General features: G+C 46.7%; 2 protein-coding genes, 1 non-coding gene and 1 pseudogene across 12 annotated transcripts in view; 1 reads left to right on the forward strand and 3 right to left on the reverse strand.

Annotated features, from left to right (window-relative positions):
• Positions 1-25,284, forward strand: part of SPINK4 (serine peptidase inhibitor Kazal type 4) — a 68,748-nt gene that overhangs the window by 39,643 nt on the left and 3,821 nt on the right. Inside the window, exon 1 of one of the 4 annotated variants that reach the window (XM_036065071.2) lies at positions 22,156-22,294. The exons of the other annotated variants lie outside the window; for them this stretch is intronic. Within the exon in view, the coding sequence (XP_035920964.1) occupies positions 22,240-22,294 (55 nt within the window). The 5' untranslated portion in view covers positions 22,156-22,239. Of the gene's footprint in view, positions 1-22,155; positions 22,295-25,284 lie in introns of those variants that run through there. 4 annotated transcript variants of the gene reach the window in all.
• Positions 1,104-1,210, reverse strand: LOC118518353 (U6 spliceosomal RNA). The gene has a single exon (XR_004908583.2). It is a non-coding gene; the product is annotated as a U6 spliceosomal RNA (small nuclear RNA).
• On the reverse strand, positions 5,479-10,418 carry LOC118518324 (large ribosomal subunit protein uL11 pseudogene; annotated as a pseudogene). The gene is made up of 3 exons (XR_013443943.1): positions 10,388-10,418; positions 9,697-9,895; positions 5,479-9,093 (listed from the first exon to the last, which is right to left on the reverse strand). The product of XR_013443943.1 is annotated as a large ribosomal subunit protein uL11 pseudogene (transcript).
• The window catches only part of BAG1 (BAG cochaperone 1), a 39,153-nt gene continuing 19,347 nt past the window's right edge, over positions 5,479-25,284 (reverse strand). The window contains exons 8-9 of one of the 6 annotated variants that reach the window (XR_013443729.1): positions 9,697-9,952; positions 5,479-9,068 (exon numbers count right to left, since the gene is read on the reverse strand). The gene's annotated coding sequence lies outside the window, so the exon portion shown is untranslated. Of the gene's footprint in view, positions 9,953-25,284 lie in introns of all 6 variants that reach the window. The other 5 variants (XR_013443727.1, XR_013443728.1, XM_078061380.1 and 2 more) reach the window with 5 other exon arrangements.

Raw genomic sequence — 25,284 nt, forward strand, 5'->3', positions numbered from 1 at the left:
GGCAAATATCCCAGGACCCTGGGATCATGACTTGAGCCGAAGGCAGATGCTTCACCAGTTGAGCCACCCAGGCGCCCCTCTGCTTCTGTCTTTACATGGCCATCTCCTCTTCTGTGTCTTCTCTTCTGTCTCTTCTAAAGACGCTTGTTATTGAATTTAGGGTGATCACATCTCGAGAGCCTTAATTACATCAGCAAAGATCCTCTCTCCAAATAAGGCTACATCCACAGGTTCCAGAAGTTAGAATATGGACATTTGTAGAGGCCGATTTTAGGCAACACGCTTGAGCAATGGAAACCTGAGTAAGGTAAAAGGGCCCACAGTGACCCCTGGGCTGAATGCAAACAGGCCAGCAGGCGACCCACTTTAAAATATCCACAAGCCCTAGCTGATCAATGGCCTGCTTACAACTGGGCACAGGTACCAAAAAAGGAAAATTCCATATACCCCATACCTCCTCACCTTACCCACCTTAACGACAGCCCCCCACCACTGCCTCCTGGCAGACAGCCTCTCCTCTGCTGCCCTTGCAGTGTAGTCAATAAACTTCTATCTCCTTTGTTTGGCCTGGGGTGAATTCTTTCCCTGCCTGTGCCCGCCTCCACCGTATCAGGTCGCTCCACAGACACAGCTTTGGGGGGCTTTCATTCAACTCACAATAGCCATCTTGAGAATAGCAGCAGCCTTAGGATGAGGGATATAGACAGGAAGATAGGCAGAAAGATAAAAACCCCAATCTCCCTTCCCTCCCTCACCCCATCTCCTGTCAGGACTTTCACTGGCCAAACCCAGCAGGAAATCAGAGGGCATGAGTGTGGCTCCCGGGGCCAAGAGCAGAGAAGAGAAGTGGGGGAGAATGGATCTGGAGGGGCAAACAAAAGACGGCAGGGCACCATGTTAATCAAGGGAGACTGGACTCTGTTTTATTTGGAACTTCAGCAGGAGAGGTCGCCACTGCAGAAATCGTAATTGATTGGCAACAGTGCTGCTAGTATTGGAGCCAATAATGTAACATATCTGTATCAGGATGTGTTCATAGTTGTTGCCCTTTCACAGGGAATGACTACTTCCTTATACCTGCCAGTCGTCCTCTATGCAAGCGTTTCTGTCTTGAACGCCTCACAGATCTGCATGTTGTCCCTGCACAGGGGCCATGCTAATCTTCTCTGTATCGTTCCAGTTTTAGTATATGTGCTGCCCAAGCAAGCACAGAATATATATTCTTTTATTTTAAATACCTTTTATTTCCTCCTTTAAGTTAATTGTGGCATTTTTTTTTTTTTTTTTGGTTAAATATTATGAAACTGTGATGCGGGTTGGTTATATTATCTATGAATGCTAAAAGTGGCATTGAAGGGGCGCCTGGGTGGCTCAGTCGGTTAAGCGTCTGCCTTCAGCTCAGGTCATGGTCCTGGGATGGAGCCCCACATCATCATTGGGCTCCCTGCTCAGCAGGGAGCCTGCTTCTCCCTCTCCCTCTGCCCCTCCCCCTGCTTGTGCTCTCTTGCTCGCTCTCTTGCTCTCTCTCTCAAATAAACAAATAAAATCTCAAAAAAAAAAAATAAAGTAAAAATGGCATTAAAAAATATTATTGGGTTGCATAAAGTTGAGAGCTACAAGGTGTAGGTGACTCATAGTGCCAACACATTAAGTGCTGGATACATAGTACCTATTGGCATTAAGGCTATGATCCGCTTCATCACCTCCAAGCACAATTGGATTGAGGACCCTAGAGACCAGGCCTGCTGTGAGTCACTAGGCAAGGAGAGGGCCTGGAGCCAGTCCCCTGGAGGTGGTATGACGTAAGCCTGGGTCCTGAGAAACCCTGGCTCCGACACCACAGTTCCCTTCCCCAGAGCAAGATGTCTCCAGAGGAGGAGATTGTTTCTCCTGAGCCCTGGAAGCCCTCAATGAGCTACTTGAGCATATCAGCATCCTGGGCTTTCCCACAAAGCAGGGAGCTGTGAGGGAGGTGGCTAGGCCTGGCTCCAAAGCTCAAACCAGACAACCCCACCAAGCTGACATCAGTGGGCTGGCTGGCCAGGGGCGGGCAGGGTGGGGCTGGCCTGGGAGCCTAGCTGTCTCACCCCCAGGGGAAGGGAGGAGATGAGAGAAGAGGGAGGAGGGGAAGGAGGGAGGAGAAAGGCAGGAAGGGGTGGGAAGTGAGCCCAGGGAAATCTGACTCAGGCCTGTCTGGACAGCCATAGGGAGGGAAAATGGAGTACATGATACCTCCTTTCTTGAAACCTGGCATTCAAGACCCCTGCTTACATCTCCATCCTCATCTCATGCCATTCCCTGCCATGCAGACTACTTATAGATTCCTTCAAAGGCCAGGCTAATGCACACCTTTCGTCATACAGTTCTCTGCCTGAATTGCCTTTTTCTGGCTCACCTAGCTCAAGGCTTCCTTGAAAATATCACTTTCTCCATGAAGTATTCCCCAATCCAGACACAATTACTCTTGTCTTTGCGCTGAGATCTATAGATGTTGAAAGTAGACTAGAATTACCATTTATTAATTTAGTGCAGTGTTCCCAGGCTTTAGCATGCATCAGAATCACCCGCGAGGCTTTTAAAATGTGGATTGCTGATTTCTAAGTTTCTGATTCTAATTCTGGTGTGGGATGGTGTGGGAGGAGGTAACTGAGAGGACATGACTGCTGGTTGACCCTCAAGTAGGACCTGGGCAATGGGGGGGCTCCTCACCCCCTCCCCTGTCCTTGGGATGTACATTCTGCCTACTGTTTCCACAGTGGGAGCATTCCAAGGATGTAGCTTTGAGAGAGTAAGGTGTTGTTGAGACCACCTGGACTGAAGACATGGCTGAACCCAGTTAAGGCTTCTATATAAACTTTTAAGATTAGGTGGGTGGGTGCAGAGATGTACTTCTCTTGTGGCCACAAAAGCCAAGTCTTGTAAGTAAGTTCCCTTGCTTATTAACCTGCCACCTACCAATCTGGAGTGGTCTGCCTCTTTCTTTGGTCTCTCTCTCTGCCTTCTGTGTACGGCGCCAGTTTGTGAACCAACAGGTGAGGTCAAGAATTTTCATTTCTAGTAAGTGATGTTGCTGGTCCCAGGATCACACTTTGAGAACCACTGGTTTAGTGCAAGAAATGATCATTCCTGGGTATGATCAGTGCTTATTTATGAATTCATTTGGTGAATGTCTCCTACAGGCCTGCAGCATGCCACACATAGACTATGTGTTGAGTATTCAGGAATAAGCAAAGCAGACATAGAACTTACCCCCATGGAGCTTCCAGTCCACGGGGGAGACAGGAAGCAAATAAACATACTATTAAGTATATAATAACAAATTGTGATAAATGCTGTAAAGGAAAATAAGAAGAATATGATGAAAAAGAATAATAACGGGGCACCTTGGTGGCTCAGTTGGTTAAGTGGCTGCCTTCGGCTCAGGTCATGATCCCAGGGTCCTGGGTTCAAGCCCCGCGTCAGGCGCCCTGCTCAGCGGGGAGCCTGCTTCTCGCTCTCCCTCTGCCTGCCTCTCTGCCTACTTGTGCTCTCTCTCTATCTCTCTGTCAAATAAATAAATAAAATCTTTAAAAAAATAAAAAGAAAATAAAATTTAAAAAAAGAAAAAGAATAATAACTAGAACCTATTTCAGACGGGGTGATCAGGTAAGGCCTTTTGGGTAAAAGAGACATTTATACAGGCATACCTTAAACAGTTATTGCACTGTATTGTTATCTATTTTTTTTTATTTTTTATTGTTATGTTAGTCACCATACATGACATCATTAGTTTTTGATGTAGTGTTCCATGATTCATTGTTTGCGTATAACACCCAGTGCTCCATGCAGAACGTGCCCTCTTTAATACCCATCACCAGGCTAACCGATCCCCCACCCCCCTCCCCTCTAGAACCCTCAGTTTGTTTTTCAGAGTCCATAGTCTCTCATGGTTCGTCTCCCCCTCCGATTTCCCCCCCTTCATTCTTCCCCTCCTGCTATCTTCTTTTTTTTTTCTTAACATATACTGCTTGTTATCTGTTTTTAAGTTGTTCAGCTAACCACTAGACTATGTGCACCCTGAAAGTTAGAATCTTGTGTTATTCATATTTGTGCCTTCAGTATGCTGCAGAGTAGGGCCTTCACAGATAGTGTAAAATAGATGGGACAATGGAAGGATCATTGGAAGGATGGATAAATGATTGAATAAACTGTCAGATGTATGTACATACGTATGTATGCATTGATGGATGGACGGATGGATGGATGGATGGATGGATGGATGGATGGATGGATGACTGTCTCTGGCAGCAACATGGAGAACCAGGATTCCTGCTGGTATCAGTGAGACAGGAGTGGAAACTAATAGAAACCTAGCTGACTCCTTTGCTATATTTCCAAACCTTGTCTATCATTTAAGGTGACCACCAATGGCCCCTCGTCCCCAAAGCTCCCTTGATTACCATCGCTGAGCCCCACCCCCCACATGAATGAGTTACTGTCACCTCTTGCATTCCCACACAGCCCACACTGACTTCAACACACACAACGGCCTCATACTCGCCATCTGCTCACCACCTGCAAGCTTCTCAGGGCAAGCCGTGTTCTCTGTGTCAGTTTTAGAAGGCAAAGGGAATGGGAGAGGAAAGAAAAGAAAGTTTTTCTCTAACTCCTGGAGCCAAAGAAGGCACGGAGCTCAGAGGGGGTGAGGAGATTCCTGCTTTGATAATTTACCACATGACTTCAAAATAGCACTTTCAATGACACATTTCCTCTAAATATGTGTCTTAGGCTCCTACGAGGAGCATAGTTTATTTAAAGACTCAATTTGAGTCAAATAAGGAGAAGAAAAACACCCAGGGTCCCTCTGGGGTATTTAAAAATGGAGAGTGGAGAGAAAACTATATATAGACCAATTCCTTCCCTCTGAAGACTCTCCACCCAGGGATGAAACTCGACCTTCTTCACAGGCTTCAGACTGCCATATACTTGCGTCCCTTCTCATCAAGGCTCACAGCCACCAAGCCCAGTCCTCCTACACCAAAGACATTTGAATTCAGAAAGGAATTTCCAAAGGAGTTAGAGGTGGGAGAAGAGCTCCCCTCCATCTAAAAGAGGACAGAATGAAGAATCTGGGACGTGAAACTCCCCAGAGATTGAAATAAAATTTGTCTCAATTGTGAAGGACCTGAACAGATGACTCGCAGAAGAAGGCAAGAGGATTGAATATCTCTTGTGAGCATGAATATCTAACATTAATATTAACTAAAGAAACGTAAAGAAAGCAAGATTTCATATGTATGTGGGCATGTGCGTGGCACGCACGCGCACGCGCACACACACACACATTAAACCATAATAACCTGTGTGAATCAGGATGTCCTGAAATGGTCTCAAGTGGAACTGTAATTGGTACATTTCTGAAATCATTGGGCAATAGGTCTTAAGAGCTAATAAAACATTCATGCTTCCCCTCCACACACACACACACCCAAAGGAAGATGTGATTTGACATCAATTTATTTCCAATTCTGATCATCTATCCTAAAGGAATCATTTGAAATACAAAAACAAACAAAACAACAGCAAAAAGAACACTAATCACAAATACTAATCACAAAGATATTCATCCTTATGTTATATATAATAGTGAAAGACTGAAAAATGCCTCTAAGTCCAGCAACTACAGAATGGTTGTTGGTTAGACATTTATAGAATGTTATTTATCCATGCCCAATTACGTATTCTGCAGAGTTCTTCCTTGGGGGATGCACTGGCAGCAATAATTGTCTGGCGCGCAGGCTGCAGGTCCTTTAGGAGAGCACCCTGATTGGTCCCCCAAGTCCAAAACCTGGTTCTCAGCTTCTCAGGATCAGAACCTGGCTCTCTTAGTGCACCAGCTAGTAGTAGAGTCTTGGTGACAGACTTTCACTAATACCACCCAAGGCTTATATAGCCATCAAAGGCCAATCTATTAGATCACAGTGGATGACATCCCTTTCCAAACAGCAGAATATGTGTATCCACTGCCAAGATCTGTCCCTCAGCTGATAGTGGGGTAGATGGTAAGAAAAATCAGATTACTTGGTGAGCTGCATGTCTGAATAAAAGGAAATGGGTAGTCTTGAGGAATATTTTTCAAGCCATGGTGAAGCTTGGTGAAGTGTCTCTGATCTAAAGGACAGACAATTTCTCTAGTGACTGAAACACTAGTTTCTCTTCCTGGGAGAGCAGGGGCTGCTCGGTGACCAGTTTGCTTTCTTGCACCTGCCTTTCAACGCTCACTGCTTCTCTTTCTATGAATGCGGTTCCATTCTCAGCAGAAGTGACTGACCAATCCAGGGTGACACCATCTCGACCAATCATCCTCCCTTCTCTGGGCATACAGACTTGGGATTGTGCTAGTTATTAATCTGTTGCCCCTAGGCTCCATATTTAGCCTTCATTGTCTACTCTACAAAAATAGAGTAGAGCATCTCAACATTTTTTCTTTGCTAGCTGACAAATGTAAAGCTTTGCCAGTAGAAGTTCCTGGAGAGATATTGTAAGAGGAATTTTCTTTCCTGATTGAGGTGTGTTCTGTTCAGCAAGCCCCGTGACCCCGGGGCACCTGACTCAGACAGCGTGGACAGCTTCTCCAGTATCCAGCTCCTGCAGGGCAAGTGACTTCCCTAGCATCAAGTTCCTGCAGGACCAATGGTGTCTTTAGCATCAGTTCCTGCAGTGCATGGTGGCTGGCATCCTCCAAAGGCCCACAGCTTTCCCTGGCACTCTTCTCCATTCCCTTTTGTAGGGCAGCAACTCCAGTGAACACATCCCAAGCAGGTTCTGCCAGTGTAGCCCCAGTGTGTGGTCTCTACTGACCACTGAACCACAGCCACACCCTCTCCCATAAGGTTTTATTTTATTTTTTATTTATTTATTTTTTTTCCCATAAGGTTTTAGATCACCGCCCTGGGAGTGGGGGTGGGAAGCCCTGCCCTCGACGCTCTGTCTCAGCTCCAAAGAGACTTAACTAGGACAATCTGATTCTGAGAGACATTGCACCTCCTCTCATGATATATTAATTTCATTAGAACATTTCGAGTTTGAGAGATGTCCCCTTCTGAAACGTTACTTATAAAAGCGAAAATGAAAACTCAAAAGTCCAATAATAGATACATTTTGAAAATTATTAATGTGCTTGTTTCTTTCGCCTTTCCCCTCTTCTGCACAAAGCAGGTGGGGTGGTTATCTCCATCTGCCCCTTCAAATCCGCTGTCCACCGTCTCCAACCTGCTCTGTGTGCTGGGAGGCTGACCCCTGTGGGCTATTTATTCCTCTGCCTTCCAGTTCAGTTCAGCTAATGGGAGGCACTGGGAAGAGATCTGAGGGCAGGTGGAGAGATGCCAGAGTGATCACTCCCCTGGCTCCCTTTCAGCCAGACCACAGGGAGCCAATAGCTGCGATCCTTCACCGAAATTCCCGTTGGACAGTCTCTCTCCTGCGGGTAGAGCTTTTGCTGTTTCTCCTTCAGGACTAGGGGTGGCAATGCCCTCCCACATCTCTAGTCCTGAGTGCTTTGTGGTTTCTTGTTTGTTATCTTAGCCTTGCTGGCACCTTTGTAAATGGTCCCCCCATTAAACTCTTCAGTGACACATCGAATAAACCATGTGTTTTCTGCTGAGACCTTGGGGGATTCAGTATCCATGAGAAGGAGAAGAGACCAGGGATTAGAATTTATTACAGAAGGCTTGCAAAGAGAAAGACTGAGGTTTCAGCCCTGCAAAATAGAATCATGTAGTAATAAAAAGCCTTAAAGGCAGGCTGTTTATATTATTTCTTAGGGGTGCCTGAGTGGCTCAGTGGGTTAAGCATCCAACTCTTGATTTTGGCTCAGGTCATGATCTCAGGATCGTGAGATTGCTTAAGATTCTCTTTCTCCCCCTCTGCCCTTCCCCCCCTTTATTTCTCTCAAAAAAAAAAAAGTTATTTCTTTTAGAATATTTTTTAGTTAGACCCATGGTTAATTTTCCCTGTTAAGTGGGTGCACGTTGTACAGGAGGCTAGAAGAGCTGAAGAATATAGAAATCACAGTTTTTCTGCACATTCCCAGTTGAAGTGTGATATAAATCTGTCACCACTACAGGGACATGGTTAACTAAATGATGGATGGATAGGATGGAATATTAATGATAACAGCAAATTTTGATGAGTAAAAGCTTATAATGTACTGCCAAGTGAAAAAGGCATGAAACTTATGGTCATTTTGATCTCAACTATGTTAAATATGTACACATATATGCATAAAAAAAAATAATCAGAAAAAAACAAATCAAATCAAAAAAACAAATCAGAAAAAAAAACAAACTTGTAAGGAATACACCAAAATGTAAAGAGGTTGCCTTTAGGTAGTGGGATTAGGGTTGGTATTTATTTTTTTTCCTTTATATTTCTCTTTATTTTCTAATTTTTCTGCAATGAGCATGAATTACTTTTGTAGCCAGAATTTTTTTTTTTTCCTGGTCATCAAATGATCCACTATTGAAATATTTTCCTTTGTAGTTTTAACTAGCTGGGCATTCCACTGTACCACTGTTGATGTCATCTATGATGTCATGAGGGTGGTGGCCACCAACATTGCAGCCCACAGATTGGGCAGGCCCCAGGATCTCTTTAATGGTTCCGGAGAGTTGTCTGGCTAAAGATCGGTGCTGCATCTGTCGGGCAATGTTGACAATCTCATCAAAAGTGATATTTCCACTGTGCTTAATGTTTTTCTGCTTCTTTCTGTCTCCTGGCGGTTCTTTAAGGACTTTGCTAATCAGGGCAAAGGCAGAAGGAACCACTTCAGTCTGCACCTGTCTGTTCTGAATGGTCCGTTTCACTGTCATCCTCAGACCCTTCCAATCCCTGGTCGCCTTGGCAATGTCATCACCATCCTTTTATGGAGACAGGCCCAGGGGGCTGATCTTCGGGGCCCGGGCAGACGTGGCACCGACTTCGCCACCGGTGCAGCTCAGGTACACGACTTTGATCTCACTGGGGTCGAGCTTAGGCGGCCTGGTGGCTTGGCTGGTGTGCGATGACTGAAGACAGTTACCTGGCCTCCTCTGAGCCGAAAGCCAAAAGCTGTAGCTAGAATTTTATTTGGTTTTTTAAGAGAACACATACATCATGTTCTACTCACACTATTAGAAACAAATCAGACTGACCCTGGCAAGTGCCAGCCAAGGAATTTCCCTCCAGATATGCCTTGGCCTGATTAGTGTCAGGAACCTCAGCAAACAACTCTCTGAGTTAACTCTTTCTTCAGAAAAGAGTAGGAGGTGGTGAGGCAGGGACCGTTCTGATGAGGTCTACCTGTAGGAATGGGGTTGCTATAATGGATCCAATTGTCCTGAGCACTTGCTGTGGATATATGGGAAGTTTTTAGTCTTCCAGTCAGGGTTAGGTTGGGCAAACTCTGTGGGCTGCTGAGAAATAAGCTGAACCAGAACTAGCCCTGTCCTTGAGGAACAAACATGGGACTCTACGCCCAGTGACATGCACAGGCCACGAATGTTGTCCTTGGAGCTCGGAAAACATAATCGGGCCAGCTTACTCAGGACTAGGTAGAGACTTGTAAGTTGATGTCCCTTTTCCCACCCAGGTGAATGTGGTCCTGCCTTCGGGCCTTCGCGTGGGCCTTTCCTTCTTCTAGAAATCCCATCTCTGTCTACCAGATTCCTGCGGACTTACCTTTGAGTATCTAGGTAGAATAGCAAGAAGACTTCATCCTGGTGGATCCAGGCCTTGGCTGCTCTGTGCTGACCCTCTGAAGGGTCCCGACAGGCGCCCCCTGCTGGAGGATGCGTCACACGTGAGACCTTCTGGAGTAGGGCAGGAAAGTATGCTGAAAGGCTGTGCTGGTATTTCGATACTTCGTTTTGTTTTGCTGCTGTAGAGGAGAAAAACTCATGTTCTCTCTATCCTTCGGAGTTTTTAGCTGAGACCCCTGTAATAAACGACAGATTAACAAGGGAAAAAACCAAGTTTATTAACATGTATACTTCATGTGTACATGGGAGATACCCAGGTAGGGAGATGCCCAGTAAGTCCCTGAGGTGGTTTAGAATTCAGGATTAAATACACTCTTAATAGGGAAAGGGAAGGGGGAATGTAGGCCTCAGAGAGGAGAGAAGATGATTTTTAGGAAAGATGAATGGGCCCTCAGAATAGATGGGAGGTATAAGAGTTTGAGACAAAAGTCTGTCTTCTGGGTGTGGTATTGACTTCTAATCCCCTCTCCTGTTACAAGACAATTTTCCCTGGTGAATGATACCTCAGGGGAGGCATCTATGATAAATGAGTTTCTTTTGGAGGATCCATGTTGAGGCAGATAAGAATTTAGAGAAAGTCTCTCTACATTTGCTGTTTTTCATGTGCCTACAAGTCAGCATAATCAAATACCAAAGCGGCATGTTTCGGGATGGCCTGTTCTGCCACCCTTTGTTGTGGTTACTGATGCTGTGGTTCTCAGTTTCCCTCCCCTTAGTTACCCCCCACCTAGGCTAGGCACCCTCCACCCATCAAAAGCCAAGTCTGTGGGAAGAGTGTTCCCCCAGGTCCTCACCAAGGCCTCTGGCCGAGGCCCAGCCTGCCTGCATTCTTCCTGTGGCCTGCAGAGCTCATGCCAGCAGTGCCCAGGGCCAGGCCCAGACAAGGGCATGACCTGTTAAGGGGGGAAGAGAATCTAAAACTGGACTGGTTCAGCCTCTGGGTGCACTTGCCCTGAACATCTTTGCTTCCTGATGGGTCAGGCTGCCTGCCATCAATCCTCACTGTACCTCCTCCCTCTACCAGTGTTGGGGATCAAGAGGAAGAAGCTAAAAGTTCTTCATACAGGGCCTGAACACTAGGCTGTGTGGCTGGCCATTTGCCTGTCCAGAGCTGGTTTCTCTGGGAAGAGAACGGGAAATATCCCTTCCCCGTTTGAACCCTGCTCATTCCCTTCCTCTCAGTCTTTGCCATTATATCTACCCAGTTGTGGCAGATATCTAGACATATATATATATATATATATATATATATATATATATATATATATATATATATATAATGAGATATGGCCTCATTATCTGTTCTTGCTCCCTGATGACATCCTGCCACTTCCCCTGGTGAATCAGTCATCGCTAGGTGATGACAAGGAGAGAAGAGAAGACACTCGTTCCCCGTACCAGTCTTCCCTTCCTAGTCGTCTGTCTGGCCAGGCCTGGAAACCACTAGGTCAGCCTTTGGCCAGGGTACCACTCAGAAATACATTTGGTTCTGTTGACATTCTTATCCAAAAGTGTGCTCATTTTAAGGCAGTCCTTCTCAAACAGTAAAGTGTAAAAGTCAAGTGTCTGGGGATCTTGTTAAAGCGCAAGGTCTGGCTTGCTAGCTTTAAGGTGGAGCCGAAGATTTTGTCTTTCTAACAAGCTCCTGATACTGCAAGGATGTAAAAGGGACCCAGTCTCGTATTCTAGGCTTAGTGAGGTATTGCTTGGTCTGTGAAGATTATCAGAACTCCAGTGTCAGAATTAATCACTGAGTTCCATTGTTTCCCCCAACATCTGGCTCAGACCTTGACATATCTTCTGACAGTCTGACTTGACTCATCTGTCCCCCTGCTAGCCTACGGGTCGCTGGGACAAGTAATCTTTGTAGCCCTATTACCTAGCATGGTGGGTGCCCAACAGTTTTTTGAATAAATGAAGGAACACATTAGTGGCTTTTGAAGGCAATTTATAAAAAATGGAGGTCATTAATACCTAGGACATTTCCTAAACTGTGTTCCTTGAGATACCAGTTCTGTGCGGGTGTTAAAAGATGTGGTAGGTGTGGTATTAAGTTTCTGTAATCACTTAAACTGGGAAATGCTGGATTAAAAATAGACATCCGGGGGTGCCTGGCTGGCTCGGTCAGTAAAGCATGCAACTCTTGATCTCAGGGTTGTGAGAGCCCCACATTTTTTAAAAAATAAAAATAAAATATTTTTTTAAGATTTTATTTATTTATTTATTTATTTATTTATTTATTTATTTATAGCAAGTGAGCAGGAGGAGGGGCAGAGAGAGAGAGGGAGAGAGAATTCCATGTGGGGCTCAATCTCACGACCCTGAGGTCATGACCTGAGCCAAAATCAAGAGTCGGATGCTCAACTGACTGAGCCACCCAGGCGCCCCTAAAAATAAAATCTTTAAAAAAAATAGACGGGGCGCCTGGGTGGCTGAGTTGGTTAAGCGACTGCCTTTGGCTCAGGTCATGATCCCAGGGTCCTGGGATCGAGCCCCGCATCGGGCTCCCTGCTCAGCGGGAAGCCTGCTTCTCCCTCTCCCACCCCCCTGCTTGTGTTACCTCTCTCGCTGTCTCTCTGTCAATTAAATAAATAAATAAAATCTTTAAAAAAATAAAAAATAAAATAAAATAGACATCTGAAGAGCTTCTCAAAGCCTTTAATATACTGATGGTCATTGCCAGTGTCCAAGAGAGGGATCCAGTAGGCAGCATTACTATTACTTATTTGACCTCAGAAAACTTTCCTCAGAAGCATCTTATAGGGCTAGTGTGCTGAGGAATATACTTGTGACAGTCGTCACTCTGGGTGTTCATCTAAGGACTGTAGATAAAAAATTACATGGGAGATCTAGAGAGAGAATAGGTCCTTCTGAGAAGAGAGGATATGAGAGCCAAAAAGAGAGACTGAATCATCAAACTTTTAAGGTCTTATCAGCCACTGTGGGACTGTCCTTCCTCTTCTGGATTCCCAGGAAGGGAACTCCCTCTTCCTTCTCTGATGCACTAGAGTGGCTGAGAGGGAGGCCAGGAAAGCTAGAGAAAAGAGAACCTGGATGACTGCTTGGAGCTCAGTCCCCTAAAAGGCGAAGGGCTCCAGTATCTCCAGAAAGAGCTTTACTGCAGCCAAGACGCAAGGGGGCAGGTTTTAAAAGGGATCCCATACAGCAAGTCTGTGGCTGAGATTAGGGTTGAAATAAACTGGAAAGAAAGAAAGGAAGATCCTAGAAAAAGGCCCCAAGTGAATCCCAGAATTCATTTACCTTAAAATAGTGGTTCTCAACTAGATGCAACTTTGTCCCCATCATTGGACATTTGACAATGTCTGGAGATGTTTTTGGTCATCACAACTGGGGAGAAGTGCATCTAGTGAGTAGTGACCAGGGATGGTGCTAAACACCCTCTAATGCACAGGACAGCTCCTGATAACAAAGAATCAGAAGGCCAAAATGTCATAGTTCTACTGTTGAGAAGCCTTGCTTTAAATGTGGTTCTGAAATGTCACCTTTAATTTAAAATTTAGGATGTTGCTTAAATTCAGCTGTTTTACAGCAAAGAATTGGGGAAAGTTTATTCGGTAAAAGAAAATCCATGATCATCAATGTGATGGTCCAAATCTTAGTCAACAATACTATTTTGTAAGCTTAAATCATATCACAAACAAGAAGATATGTTTTGCAAGGAGCTATAGAAATAAAATGACCCATAACAAATATTTCCCATAATTTAAAAGTTTAAGATGTTGCTCAGATTAACCTGTTTTAACTCCAAGAATTGGAGGGAATTTACTAAGTAGAAGGAAATAAAGAGATACAAATAAATATTAAGAGTAGAGGTGAGAAGGATCCCACTCCTGGCTATGCAATTAGAGAAATTCTTACGCAGGTGCATGAAGAGACATGTAAGAGGATATTTTATCACAAAGTTATTTGTGATTGTTGGAGTGCTGGATGCAGTGAGGCATCCATCACTGGAATATTCTACCACAGTAAGGAGCAATGAGCCAGATATACACACAACGTAGATAGATCTTTAAAATGCTGTGCTGAATGGGGGGGTGGGAAGGGAGAGTAAGGAACAGAAAGAGACCTCCAACAGGATACTATTGATTGAAATTTAAAATACATGCCCACAAAACAATGCCTCATGCTTTCAAGAACACTCACAAATAGAATGATTCCCAAATTTAGACATTACACAACCTTTACGGTTGGACTCAGGCATTAGGCACCACTGCCACCTGGTGGTAGCAATTCAAAATTGAGGCATAATTCAGGTTGGTTTTTTAGGTTTTGTTTTTGTTTTTGTTTTTTGTTTTTTGTTTTTTAAGGATTCCACTTGCTCTAAATTTTTGCCAATACTTGATATTGACTGTGTTTTTTGTTTTAGCCCTTGGCGAGTGTGTAGTGATATCACAACATAGCTTTTTTTTTTTTTTTTTTTTTAATTTTATTGAAATACAGGGACGCCTGGGTGGCTCAGTTGGTTAAGCATCTGCCTTCTGCTCAGGTCATGATCCCAGGGTCCTGGGACCGAGCCCCGCTTTGGGCTCCCTGTTCAGCGGGGAGCCTGCTTCTCCCTCTCCCTCTGCTGCTCCCCCTGCTTGTGCTCTCACTCTCTCTGTCAAATAAATAAATAAAATCTTTTAAAAAAATTTTATTGTAGTTGACACACAGTGTTACATTATTTTCAGGAGTGCAACATAGTGATTAAACAACTCTATACATCATACTATGCTCACAAGTATAGCTACCATCTGTCACCATACAACCCTATTACATTATTGACTATATTCCCTATGCTATATCTTTTTTAAAAGTTTTTTTTTTTTTTAAGTAAACTCTATGCCCAAAGTGAGGCTCAAACTCATAACCCCAAGGTCAAGAGTCATGTGCTCTACCGACTGAGCCAGCCAGGTGCCCATCTATGCTACGCCTTTTGTCCATATGATTTATTCATTCCGTAACTGAAAGGCTGTATCTCCCAGTCCACCTCACCCATATTGTCCATCTCCTCACCCCTCTTCCCCCTGGTAACCATCAGTTTGTTCTCTGTACTTATGAGTCTGTTTCAGTTAAGGTTTTTTATTTTTTTAAAAGATTTTATTTATTCATTTGACACACAGAGAGAGAGAGAGCAAAAGCAGGGGGAGCAGCCAAGGGAGAGGGAGAAGCGGGCTCCCTGCTCAGGACTTGATCCCAGGACACTGAGATCATGACCCGAGTGGAAGGCAGATGCTTAACCAACAGAGCCACCCAGGTGCCCTGCAGTTAAGGTTTTTTTAAGATATAGTTTATTTCCTATGAGATGCACAGATATTAAATGTTAAATTCCTTAACTTTGGCAATTGTGTACATCAGTGTCATTATCACTCTAAACAATATAGAGAACATTTCCATCCCTCCAGAAAGTTCCCTCTACCCTTTCCTACACCTTACCCTAAAAGCAACCACTGATCTCTTTCTGTCACTATAAATAAGCTTTGCCTGTTGTAGAACTTCGTGTCCATGGAATTATACAGTGCTCCACCCACATCTCCTTGGCGCTCACCATTCCTGTGCATACCCGCATTTCCATCCTCAACCCCTGCAATCCTTTGGCTGCAGGCTTTCTCTGGATGCTCGGAGACATGAGAGAGGGAGCCCGTAGTGCCAGGGCATTAAGGACCTCGCTCTCGTGTTCTCAATCAGTGACCGATGGGAGTTGGTGGCTATACACCCCAGCTCCCTCACCCCTCAGTGGGGATAACTGAAAGGAGTTCCACACAGTGTCCCGTCCATCCCTGGTAGGACGGAGGCCTGGTTTCCCAGTGATAACCTCAGTGATGCACACTATTGTTTCTCTTCTCTCCCCGCCTCACTATCCTGACTCCTCTGCCAGTGCTTCCCGGTATCAGCTCCTGGAAAACTGCTTGGAATTTAATATCTCAGGGTCTGCTCCTGAGTGAGTCCAACATTAAGTTAACTACATCCTCTTCTGGAAAATTCCCATTTTCTGCATAAGTTGGCAAGAATCTGTTTCTGTTGCTTGCAAGTCATGGATCCTATCAGAATTAACAGTGGTCTGAGGGGATGTGATATTGCACTTGGCCATAAGAACCTATAGTCTTTTAAAAAAATTTTTTTTAATTTAAATTCAACTTAGTGGGGTGCCTGGTAGCTTAGTCGGTTAAGCACCTGCCTTGGGCTCAGTTCATGATCCCAGAGTCCTGGGATCAAGCCCTGCATCGGGCTCCCTGCTCAGCTGGGAGCCGGCTTCTCCTCCCTCTGCCTGCCACCCCATCTGCCTGTGCTCTCTCTCATGCTCTCGGTCAAATAAATAAGTAAAATCTTTTTAAAAAATTTTTAATTCAATTTAGTTAACATATAGTGTATTATTAGTTTCAGGGGTAGAATTTAGTGATTCATCAGTTGCATATAATGCCCAGTGCTCATTATATCAAGTGCCCTCCTTAATGCCCATCACCTAATTACCCCATCCCCCCACCCACCTCCCCTCCAGCAACCCTCAGTTTGTTCCCTAGAGTTAAGAGTCTTTTATGATTTGCCTCTCTCTCTGTTTTCATCTTATTTTATTTTTTTTCCTTCCCTTCCCCTATGTTTATCTGTTTTGTTTCTTAAATTCCACATATGAGTGAAATCATATGGTATTTGTCTTTCTCTGACTGGCTTATTTCACTCAGCATAATAGTTTTTTTTCTAAAGACCATCAGAGCTTTGAAATGGGAAGAAGAGGGTCTCATGAGCCTTTGTCTTTCATATGTAAGCTCAGAAAACTTGAGTTCTGAGCTATGCCTGTGTGAATGGAACTCCTTGGATGGCACATGACCAGAGAACACCAGGTCTCTTGTGACCCCAGGCCACTTATAGAGTGAGGACTGACCTAAAAATTCTTCCTGGTTGATGATCATCAAGCCAGGATCCCATACACTGAGAGAGAAGGCAGTACTGAGTCACTGTGAGTCCTGCACATGGGCTTGGGACAGCTTTTGGACTGAAGCACCACATCTAGGTCTTGGAGGAGATGCTGATTTCTTGGGGACCCTGACAGGTGGGCCAAGAATTAGAAAAATTGGTCCTTGGAATAGAGTGCCACCTCTGTTCCCATATGGACACAGCATAGAGTGGTCAGTGGCTGGACCCACTGGGCCAACTGGAGCCCAGCCTGGTCCTCAGAGCTCTCTGAAGCCCTTGAGCCCAGCTGACAGAACCTGGAACTGGGCTCCTTGCTGTCCTGAAGTTGCATCCAGTCCTGGATGTATTCATATAGTCAACACACAGGTGCCAGGCCCTGCAAAGAGCACCGGGGGTATGGGGTAAACTGGACGTCCTCCCATTCCTCTCTGTAAGGAAATATAGGACATAGTCACATAAGCAAGAAAGGACCATGGGACATTATACGTGCTGCTGGGATAGATGTCTGTACAGATGAGGGGCCCAAACTGGGGAGGCTGAGCACCCAGGAAGAGAGTCCAAGGCAGGTGGTAGAGGAGCATGCCAGGCAGAGGTGCCGCATGAGCAAAGGCTTGGAGGAATAAGAACCTGGTGGGTGGTTCTGTCTGATGGAGTTCAGGGTTAAGTGGTCAGAGATGAAGGTAGAGAGGCCAGCAAAGGCCCAGTCATGGAAGAACGTGTATGCTGATGAATTTGGTTTTCATCCTTGAGTCAATAGAGATTGAATAATATTAATTGAATGGACTAATAATAATTGAATAATATTAAGCAGTGGATCATGTGGTCATTTTTACATATCAGAAAGATTGCCCTGGAAGAAATATGGAGGATGAGTTAGAGGAAATGTAGAGGAGGTGATAGATATGAGAGAGGGGGAAGAGGTGAAATCAGAAAGAATGAAGAATTAAGGACGAGTTCAGGGGGATGCCCAGGTCCGCCAAGGGCACCTGGATGATAGTGGCACTGTCCACCTGGATGGAGACACGGGGACGTAGGTCATCTCTGGGTGGAGAGGAGATAGCAAATTGACTTTTGGACATATTGAGGGAGGGGTGCATGGGCTATCTCTATTACCATTTCCTTTACTGTCCTGACTACAGCATTTTATAAGTACCTTCGTAAATTTATAAATGCTCAGTGTCCGTGTGCCCATTCCACCTCCCCACTACTTGTGAACTGCAAGCTTCTTGAGCATAGGGACCCATTCACCCCTCATCTCTGTGGTCCCAGGACCTGGCACAATGACTGGTGCCCAACAAGAGGTGCTTAATAAAAGTCCGTTGAATGGTAGGGCGGGTGCCCCCACAGAGGAATGACTTCAGTCTGTTGCCATCACTGAGTCCTCCTTGGAGTCAGATCCCAAACAAGTAGATGAAATCTACCTGTAAAGGAGTAGAGGGGTGCCCTTTCCTTTCACTGCCATTGTGTGGGGGCCCTGCAGTTTGTACCAGGCAGAATGGGAAGCGGCCAGACCTGGGACATGGAGTCAGGTGTCTGAGGAGCCCAGGACAGGACGGGCTGTGGAGCTGGCTTTGTCCAGACCAGGCCTCCTGGGATTGGGTGCCCATACCTGGGCTGCTCATTGCAGGTCGATGGGCAGGTGGGGACACTTGAGGTTGGAGGAAGGTGGAGCAGGATGTGGGCTGAGGGGCCAGGAAAGATGGTCCAGGGGCAAGCTGGCCATGTTGGCCGTGCCATCTGGCAGGCCCAAGTTCATCCACCTTAAACCAAACAAGGCCATTGTTTCCTCCACCCATCAGCAGGACTGGTGACTCAGCTAATGGATCCTGCATTGTTGTCATCAAGGAGGGGCTGTATTCCATGGGCATCAATCCAAGACTTAGCAGGAAGAGTGAAGGCTGCTGGGCGAGGCTACGAAGTGTTAGCGTGCATGTCCCAGCCCTCACTCTGACCTGGGGCAAGACCAGCTCCCCTGCCAGAGCCCAGTTTTAGGGCATCTCTGTCTTTATCGTATTGATCCCAGCACTTGTGTAGGTGCTTAGGGCTTTTAGTGCTTGGCCTCTGCTCTGCTTCCAGGAATCCACGCTCAAGCTGCTTCCTTGGCATCACAGTGTCTGCACACATCTCACCCCACACTCTCCTCTTCGGGGTCCTCACAGCTGCCCTGGGAGTCAGGCTGGTGATGTACATGTCAGCGGGCCCATTTCCCAGATGGGAGAACATGCATAAGCCCAAAGGGAGGAAGGGATGCACTCAAGTTGACCCAACGAGTTGGTCTGGCCTGGGATCTGAGTATGAGCTGGCCCTCTCCTCCTGCCACTCACTTCCATGTTCATTCTCCTCTAACCACAATGAACTCCTTGGTATTTGCTTCCTGAGCATATCAAGCTTGCTTCTGTCCCAGGGCCTTGGCCCTGCAGTTCCTCTTTTTGACAGACCCTTTCCCCAGATCTCCGCAGGACTCAGTCCTTCTTGCTTGCATGATTCAACAGCTGCTTAGGAAGCAGAACCTGTATACTCAGTGGGAAGGCAAACAGGGTCACAGAGAGCTTCTGGATTGCACTGCTGGAAGGTGGGATGTGGGGCAGGAAGCAGCGATCTGATCTCCCTGACTGTTCCAGACTCATCACATGCCCCTCTCCACTCGCTACCTCACTTTAGCTGCATTGGCCTCTCTGTTTTCCTGGATGTGCAAAGCTTCTTCCTGCCTCAGGGCCCTCACACATTCTGTTCCCTCTGTCTGCAACACTGTTCCACTCTGCTATAGCCTGCCCCACGCACTCACCCCTTGGCCTTCTCTGACTTCCCGGATGGATAGGTCATTCTCCGATCCTCCCAAAGCACCGAGTGTGTCTCATCTGTGGGACTTACTCCAGTGGTGATGGTAACGGTTCTGCTGCTCATTTGGTAGCAGTCTCCCACTTAATGACAAGCTGCTTGAGGGCAGGAATTTGTCTGACTTATTCTCTGCTATGCCCAAACACATGGAGCTTAGCTGCATATTAATCTCCTGTTGAGTGAATGAATGGATTCTGGACTAATGAATGAAGTTTATTTGGATACACTGACGTTCATTGGGGTGCTGTCCAATAGCAGTTGGATATAGGAGTAGGCTCATATTTTGGTGGGAGGACAGATTTGAAGTTTGTCACTATGAGTGAATCTAGGAGGTGCTTGTGCGAGGAAAGAGACTTTGGGTAGGGAGTATAGTAGGTGGGCTTGACGCCCCACAGGCTGCCCTTGATTTTACTCTGAACTTCAAAGAATGCAGAATTCAAGCTTCTTGATCCCTTGAAGCAGCTAGAACCATCAGCAGACATTCCTGCCACATTGATAAAGGTCTAAGGTCCAAAAACAAGGGAGGTGACAAACTCCTTTGTTTCCCCTGTCCCCTTCTCACTCTAACCTGGATCACAGGCAGACAGACCTGGGAACCAGATGAGAAATGCAGAGAGGCCCAAGAGCTTCCTCACGCGGAAGTGTGGGGGCAGGCAAAGGGCTGGACCTGCTTAGCCTGGAGGTGCTCACCTAGGGTTCATGCAGGTGCAGGAGGCAAGAGACAGAGCTGGGAACCACCCCCCACCCCACCCCCCGAACCGGCAAGGAGTCTCGGGGAAGTGGACCTCTTGTATGAGGAAGGACTCAGTTCAAAGCCATTTAACAATGAAACTGGTAGGTAGTGAGCTCCTCATCCCTAAAGGTTGAATGACTTCGTGATGGGGCTGCTGTAGGAAGGTTTGAGAGAAAGATGATAGACAGGACCTAGATGACCTTTAAAGTTAACTCCCCACACTTTATGAGACGTTTTTGCTTTAGGGCAGGAAATCATCGTTAAATATTTGCTCTGCCTGGCTAAGCAATGAAGGGGTAGCTGCCACCTGCCTCAGAGGCAGGCCTGTGAGTTTCCTGAGGAGGGGCAGGAGGATCTTGAAGCTGAGTCACAGACCTGAGGCTGGGCTTGGCTGCAGATCTGGGGCCTGTATCAGTTTGTAGGGGTGACTGTCTGTCTGGCTGCCTAGAGCCCCCAAAGGGGCTATTCTTGAATCAAGAATCCTTCCCATTGACTCATTTAACTTACAACTTACCTGTAGGCTTGAAATCTTTCAAAATAAAAAGAATTTTAAAAAACATTGAAACTTTGATTCATGCATTTTGGAAAGAGGCTCAGCGTCTGTAGTAATAAATTCTCCCCAGGGAAATTGAATCTGTAGATGGAGCTAAAAATCACTAATCTAAATTAATTAGAGAAATGCATATATAGTTAAAATTTTATTATTCTATTTATAAATCAGAAATTCTTTGAAAGCAGATAACCAAATATCTCGTTCATATATATTGTATCAGTATGGGGGAGTTTTATTTTTTTATTTTTTTTATTTTAATTTTATTTTTTATTTTTTATTTTTATTAATATTATTTATTTATTTGAGAGAGAGCAAGAGATAGCACGAGCAGGGAGGAGAGGGAGAAGCAGACTCCCGCTGAGCAAGGAGCCTGATGTGGGACTTGATCCCAGGACCCTGGGATCATGACTTGAGCCTAAGGCAGACACTTAATGGCTGAGCCACCCAGGTACCCCTGGGGGAGTTTTAGATACTGATTTTTCTTGAAAAGAATCTTGTCTGTATTTAACCCATTAAAATGCAAATGGAATAAAATACATGCAAAACATGAGGGCATCTTCTTTTTTTTTTTTTTTTATTTTAGAGAGAGAGTGTGAGGGGTGGGGGGGGGCAGTCAGAGGGAGAGGGAGAGAGACAATCTCAACCAGGCTCCATGCCCAGCGTGGAGACCAACATGGGGCTCAATCTCACGACCCTGAGACCATGACCTGAGCCGAAACCAAGAGTCAGATGCCTAACCAACTGAGCCACCCAGCTGCCCTGAGGGCATCTTTATGTTTTATTTTGCTCCCCGCCCCCCGTATCAATTGTGCCCTTTCATGGTGGGAAAAGAAGAACAAAAAGAACCATTTTCATTTATATTTACACCTCACTTCAGCCTCTGCAAAATGCCTTCCCATCTGCTGTCCCCACTGTCACTTCCCAGCAGCCCCAGGAAGGAGGGGCTGGTCAGGACCTCCACGTGGTGCAGGGGTAAACGGGCCTCAGGAAGGAAAGCGTCTGTGGGGCCGTCGCAGTTGCTGGGTGGCAGCGACAAAGGAGCCCATGGCTCCAGCCCCTCTTCCCTGCCTCCCCCCCTTCCAGTGGCCGCTTTTCTTTTTCTCTTTCCTTCTGATCTTTCTCTCCTCTTTCTGTCTCTCTGACTTGGTGTCTCTGTTTTTCTACTTCAGTTTCCCTCTCCCTGGTGCTCCAGCCCTGACTGGCGGCAGCTTTGGAGGTTGTCCAAGCTTTGTGTCACTCTGGAACCCTGCCAGCTCCACAGGCACAGCCCCAGGCCCCCACAGGCTCAGCATCTCTGGTGCCACGGTGCACATACTACCGGGGATGCCGCTCCCAGCCTCCCCATCTGGCCCTAGATAAGATAAGGGTGGGGATCAGCCTTATAAACAGGCCCCGGCTGGCTTGGACCACATCAGCCCAGGATCAGCATGGCCATCCGCCTGTGGGTGGTCGCCCTGGCCGCCCTCCTCATTGTGGACAGGGGTGAGTGGACAGAGCCTGGATTCTCTGGGGCTTGGTGTTGGTAGATGGGCCTGTGGTGGGGACAGAGACAGGGCCTGGAGCATCCTGTGAGGCCTCGGGTTTCTGCCTAACCCTTCTTTCTGTACCTCTCCGCTGTGGTGGGAAAAGCCCTGGGCTAGGAGAAAAGAAACCTGGGTTCAAATCCCGACTCTGGCCCTGAATTGCAAAAGCCCCTCCTCTCTTGGGGCCCCTGTTTCTCCAGCTGTAGCACAGGAAGTCCTAGTTCAAAGCTGCTCTAAGCGACTCCTCGGTGAGAGATGTGGGAGGCAGCAGGGAGCAGGCCTATCTCGGGAGAGACAGATAAGTCTGCTGGCTGCCAGGTGGTGGGTGCTGACGGAAGCCTGGCCTGGGTCCTCTGAGCTCCTGTCTGCTGTGACAGGCGATGCTTGCGGGACTGACAGCAGCTGTGTGAGCCAAGGGTAGCCCTTGTCCCGGGCCAGACACATGCTGGAGTGGGGCCTTCTCAAGGCCTGAAGCACCTCTGTGGCCTCACACTGACCATGTATCAGACATTGTTCTGGGCCCTTAAGACGTATCAGTGAGCAAATAGAAAGAGAACTACCCTGATGGAGCTTAAATCCAGTGGGGTAGGTTGGAAGGGAATGGACAACAAGATAGGTGCAATGTTAGAAGGTGATAAAGGCTAAAGAAAAAAATATTGGGCAGGGTGAAGAGAGGACTGCCACGTTAAATCAGGGGGTTCTCTCCTAGAGCAAGGCTTGAAGGGGGCAAGTGAGTGAGCCATGTGGATATCTGGGAGAAGAGGGTTCCAGACAGAGGGGACTGGCAAAGGCCCTGAGGTAGGAGCATGGCTGGAGTGTTGGAGGTACGGTGAGGAGGCCAGTGTGGCTGGAGGGGAATGAGAGGCAGGGTGCAGAGCAATGGTAGAGGAGATGACAGAGGCAACTGGGAACTATACTGGGTAAGGCCTTGAAGGCCAATGTGAGAACTTGGCTTTCCCTCTGAGTGAAATGGGAGACACTAAAAAATTTTGAGCAGGGGTGCCTGGGTGGCTCAGCCGGTTAAGCGTCTGCCTTTGGCTCAGGTCGTGATCCCAGGGTCCTGGGATCGAGCCCCGCATCGGGTTCCCTGCTCGGCGGGGAGCCTGCTTCTCCCTCTCTCACTCCCCCTGCTTGTGTTCCCTCTCTCGCTGTGTCTCTCTCTGTCAAATAAATAAAAAATAAAATCTTTAAAAAAAAAAAAGGAATTTTGAGCAGAGTTGTGTTAAAAGGATCGCTCTAGTTGCTGTGTTGAGAACAGACTAAAGGGAGAAGCAGGGAGACTACTTAGGACCCTTCTAGAAGGCCACTGACCTCATGGCCAGTCCCACTCCCATTTCCCTAGCTGAGGACATAGTCCTAGGGGCTGGGGCAACAGAGAATGGGTCTGGGGGCTCTGGCCCAGCTAACCTGCTTACTCCCAGCTTGGCATCCATTCCCATTCCCTGAGCAGTTGTCCCATTGGGAACACTGAGGAGGCCTGTCCGGAAGACAGTCCTTGTGCCCATTTCAGATTCCTGCCTGGGCTGAGTGAGGACAGGGTTCAAGGGCAGGCTGAGAGTAAATGCAACCCTTTCCCATATCCTCCAGGAAGAAGCTCTGATACTGCAGGGTTCTGCACTCCGCCTCCCCACAATGCACTTTAGTCGTCAATTCCTGAACACCCACTATGTTAGGGGCATTGCCACATGGGGGCAGAAGCATAGGAGCCCCAAGGAACTCAGGTCCATGAGAGGCAGGAGTGACCCAGTGAGTGGGACAGCCTGTGGTGGTATGAAAGAAGCTGCTATGTTTGTGGCCTGAATGCTTGTGGCCCCAAAATTCATATGCTGAAATCCTAATCCCCAAGGTCATGGTATTGGGAGGTGGGACCTTTGGGAGGTGACTAGGTCATAAGGGTACAGCCCTCATGAACAGGATGAGTGCCCTTATAAAAGAGACCCCACAAAGCTCCCTTGCCCCTTCTACCATGTGAGGACACAGTAAGGAGGCACCAGCTCTGAAGCAGGAAGAGGGCCCTCACCAGACACCAAATCTGCCAGCACCATGACCTTAGACTTCCCAGCCTCCGGAACTGTGAGAAATCAATGTTTGTTGTTTATAAGACACCCAGTTTATGGTCTTTTGTTCTAGCAGCCCAAATGGACAAAAACTGGAGCCTAAATCCAGGTCTGCTCAGGAAACCCTGGGGGACATCAGGGAAGGCTTCACTGGGAAGTAGCATCTGAGCCTTGAAATGAAGATAGAATCATAGAAGGGGGATGAGGATGTTTCAACTAGACGGAAACAGGATAAGCCAAAGCAGAGCCTGTCCTGAAGAATGAGCAGACAGGAATAGCAGAGGCATAGGGACATGGGGAGTATCCTAGGAAGTGAGTGCAGGAGGAAGTTTTCAGTCAGCTCATGCAGGGCCCTAAACATAAGATAAAGGAGCTTAGCAATTACAAGGAGCCATGGAAGGCCTTTATATTTTTTTAATGCTTTTTTGTCCCCTAACAGCTATGTACCATGAAATAAATAAATCTATCACTCAATGAATTTTGACAATGCATGTACCTGTGTAACCCAAACCTCTATCAAGATACGAAACAGGGGGATGCCTGGGTGACTCAGTCGGTTAAGCATCTGCCTTCGGCTCAGGTCATGATCCCAGAGTCCTGGGATCAAGCCCCACATCGGGCTCCCTGCTCAGTGGGGAGCATGCTTCCCCTCTCCCTCTGCGCCTCCTCGTGCTCTCTCTCTCTCTGACAAATAAATAAAATCTTTAAAAAAAAAAAATACAAAACCTTTCTGGGGCACCTGGCTGGCTGTCGGTAGAACATGCAACTTTGATCTCAGGATTGTGAGTTTGAGCCCCATGTTGGGTGTGGAGCCTATTTAAAATAAAAATTAGGGGCGCCTGGGTGGCTCAGTCGTTAAGCGTCTGCCTTCGGCTCAGGTCATGGTCCCGGG

Source organism: Halichoerus grypus, chromosome 14, assembly GCF_964656455.1.
Source record: "Halichoerus grypus chromosome 14, mHalGry1.hap1.1, whole genome shotgun sequence".
In the NCBI taxonomy this organism is placed as follows: domain Eukaryota; kingdom Metazoa; phylum Chordata; class Mammalia; order Carnivora; family Phocidae; genus Halichoerus; species Halichoerus grypus.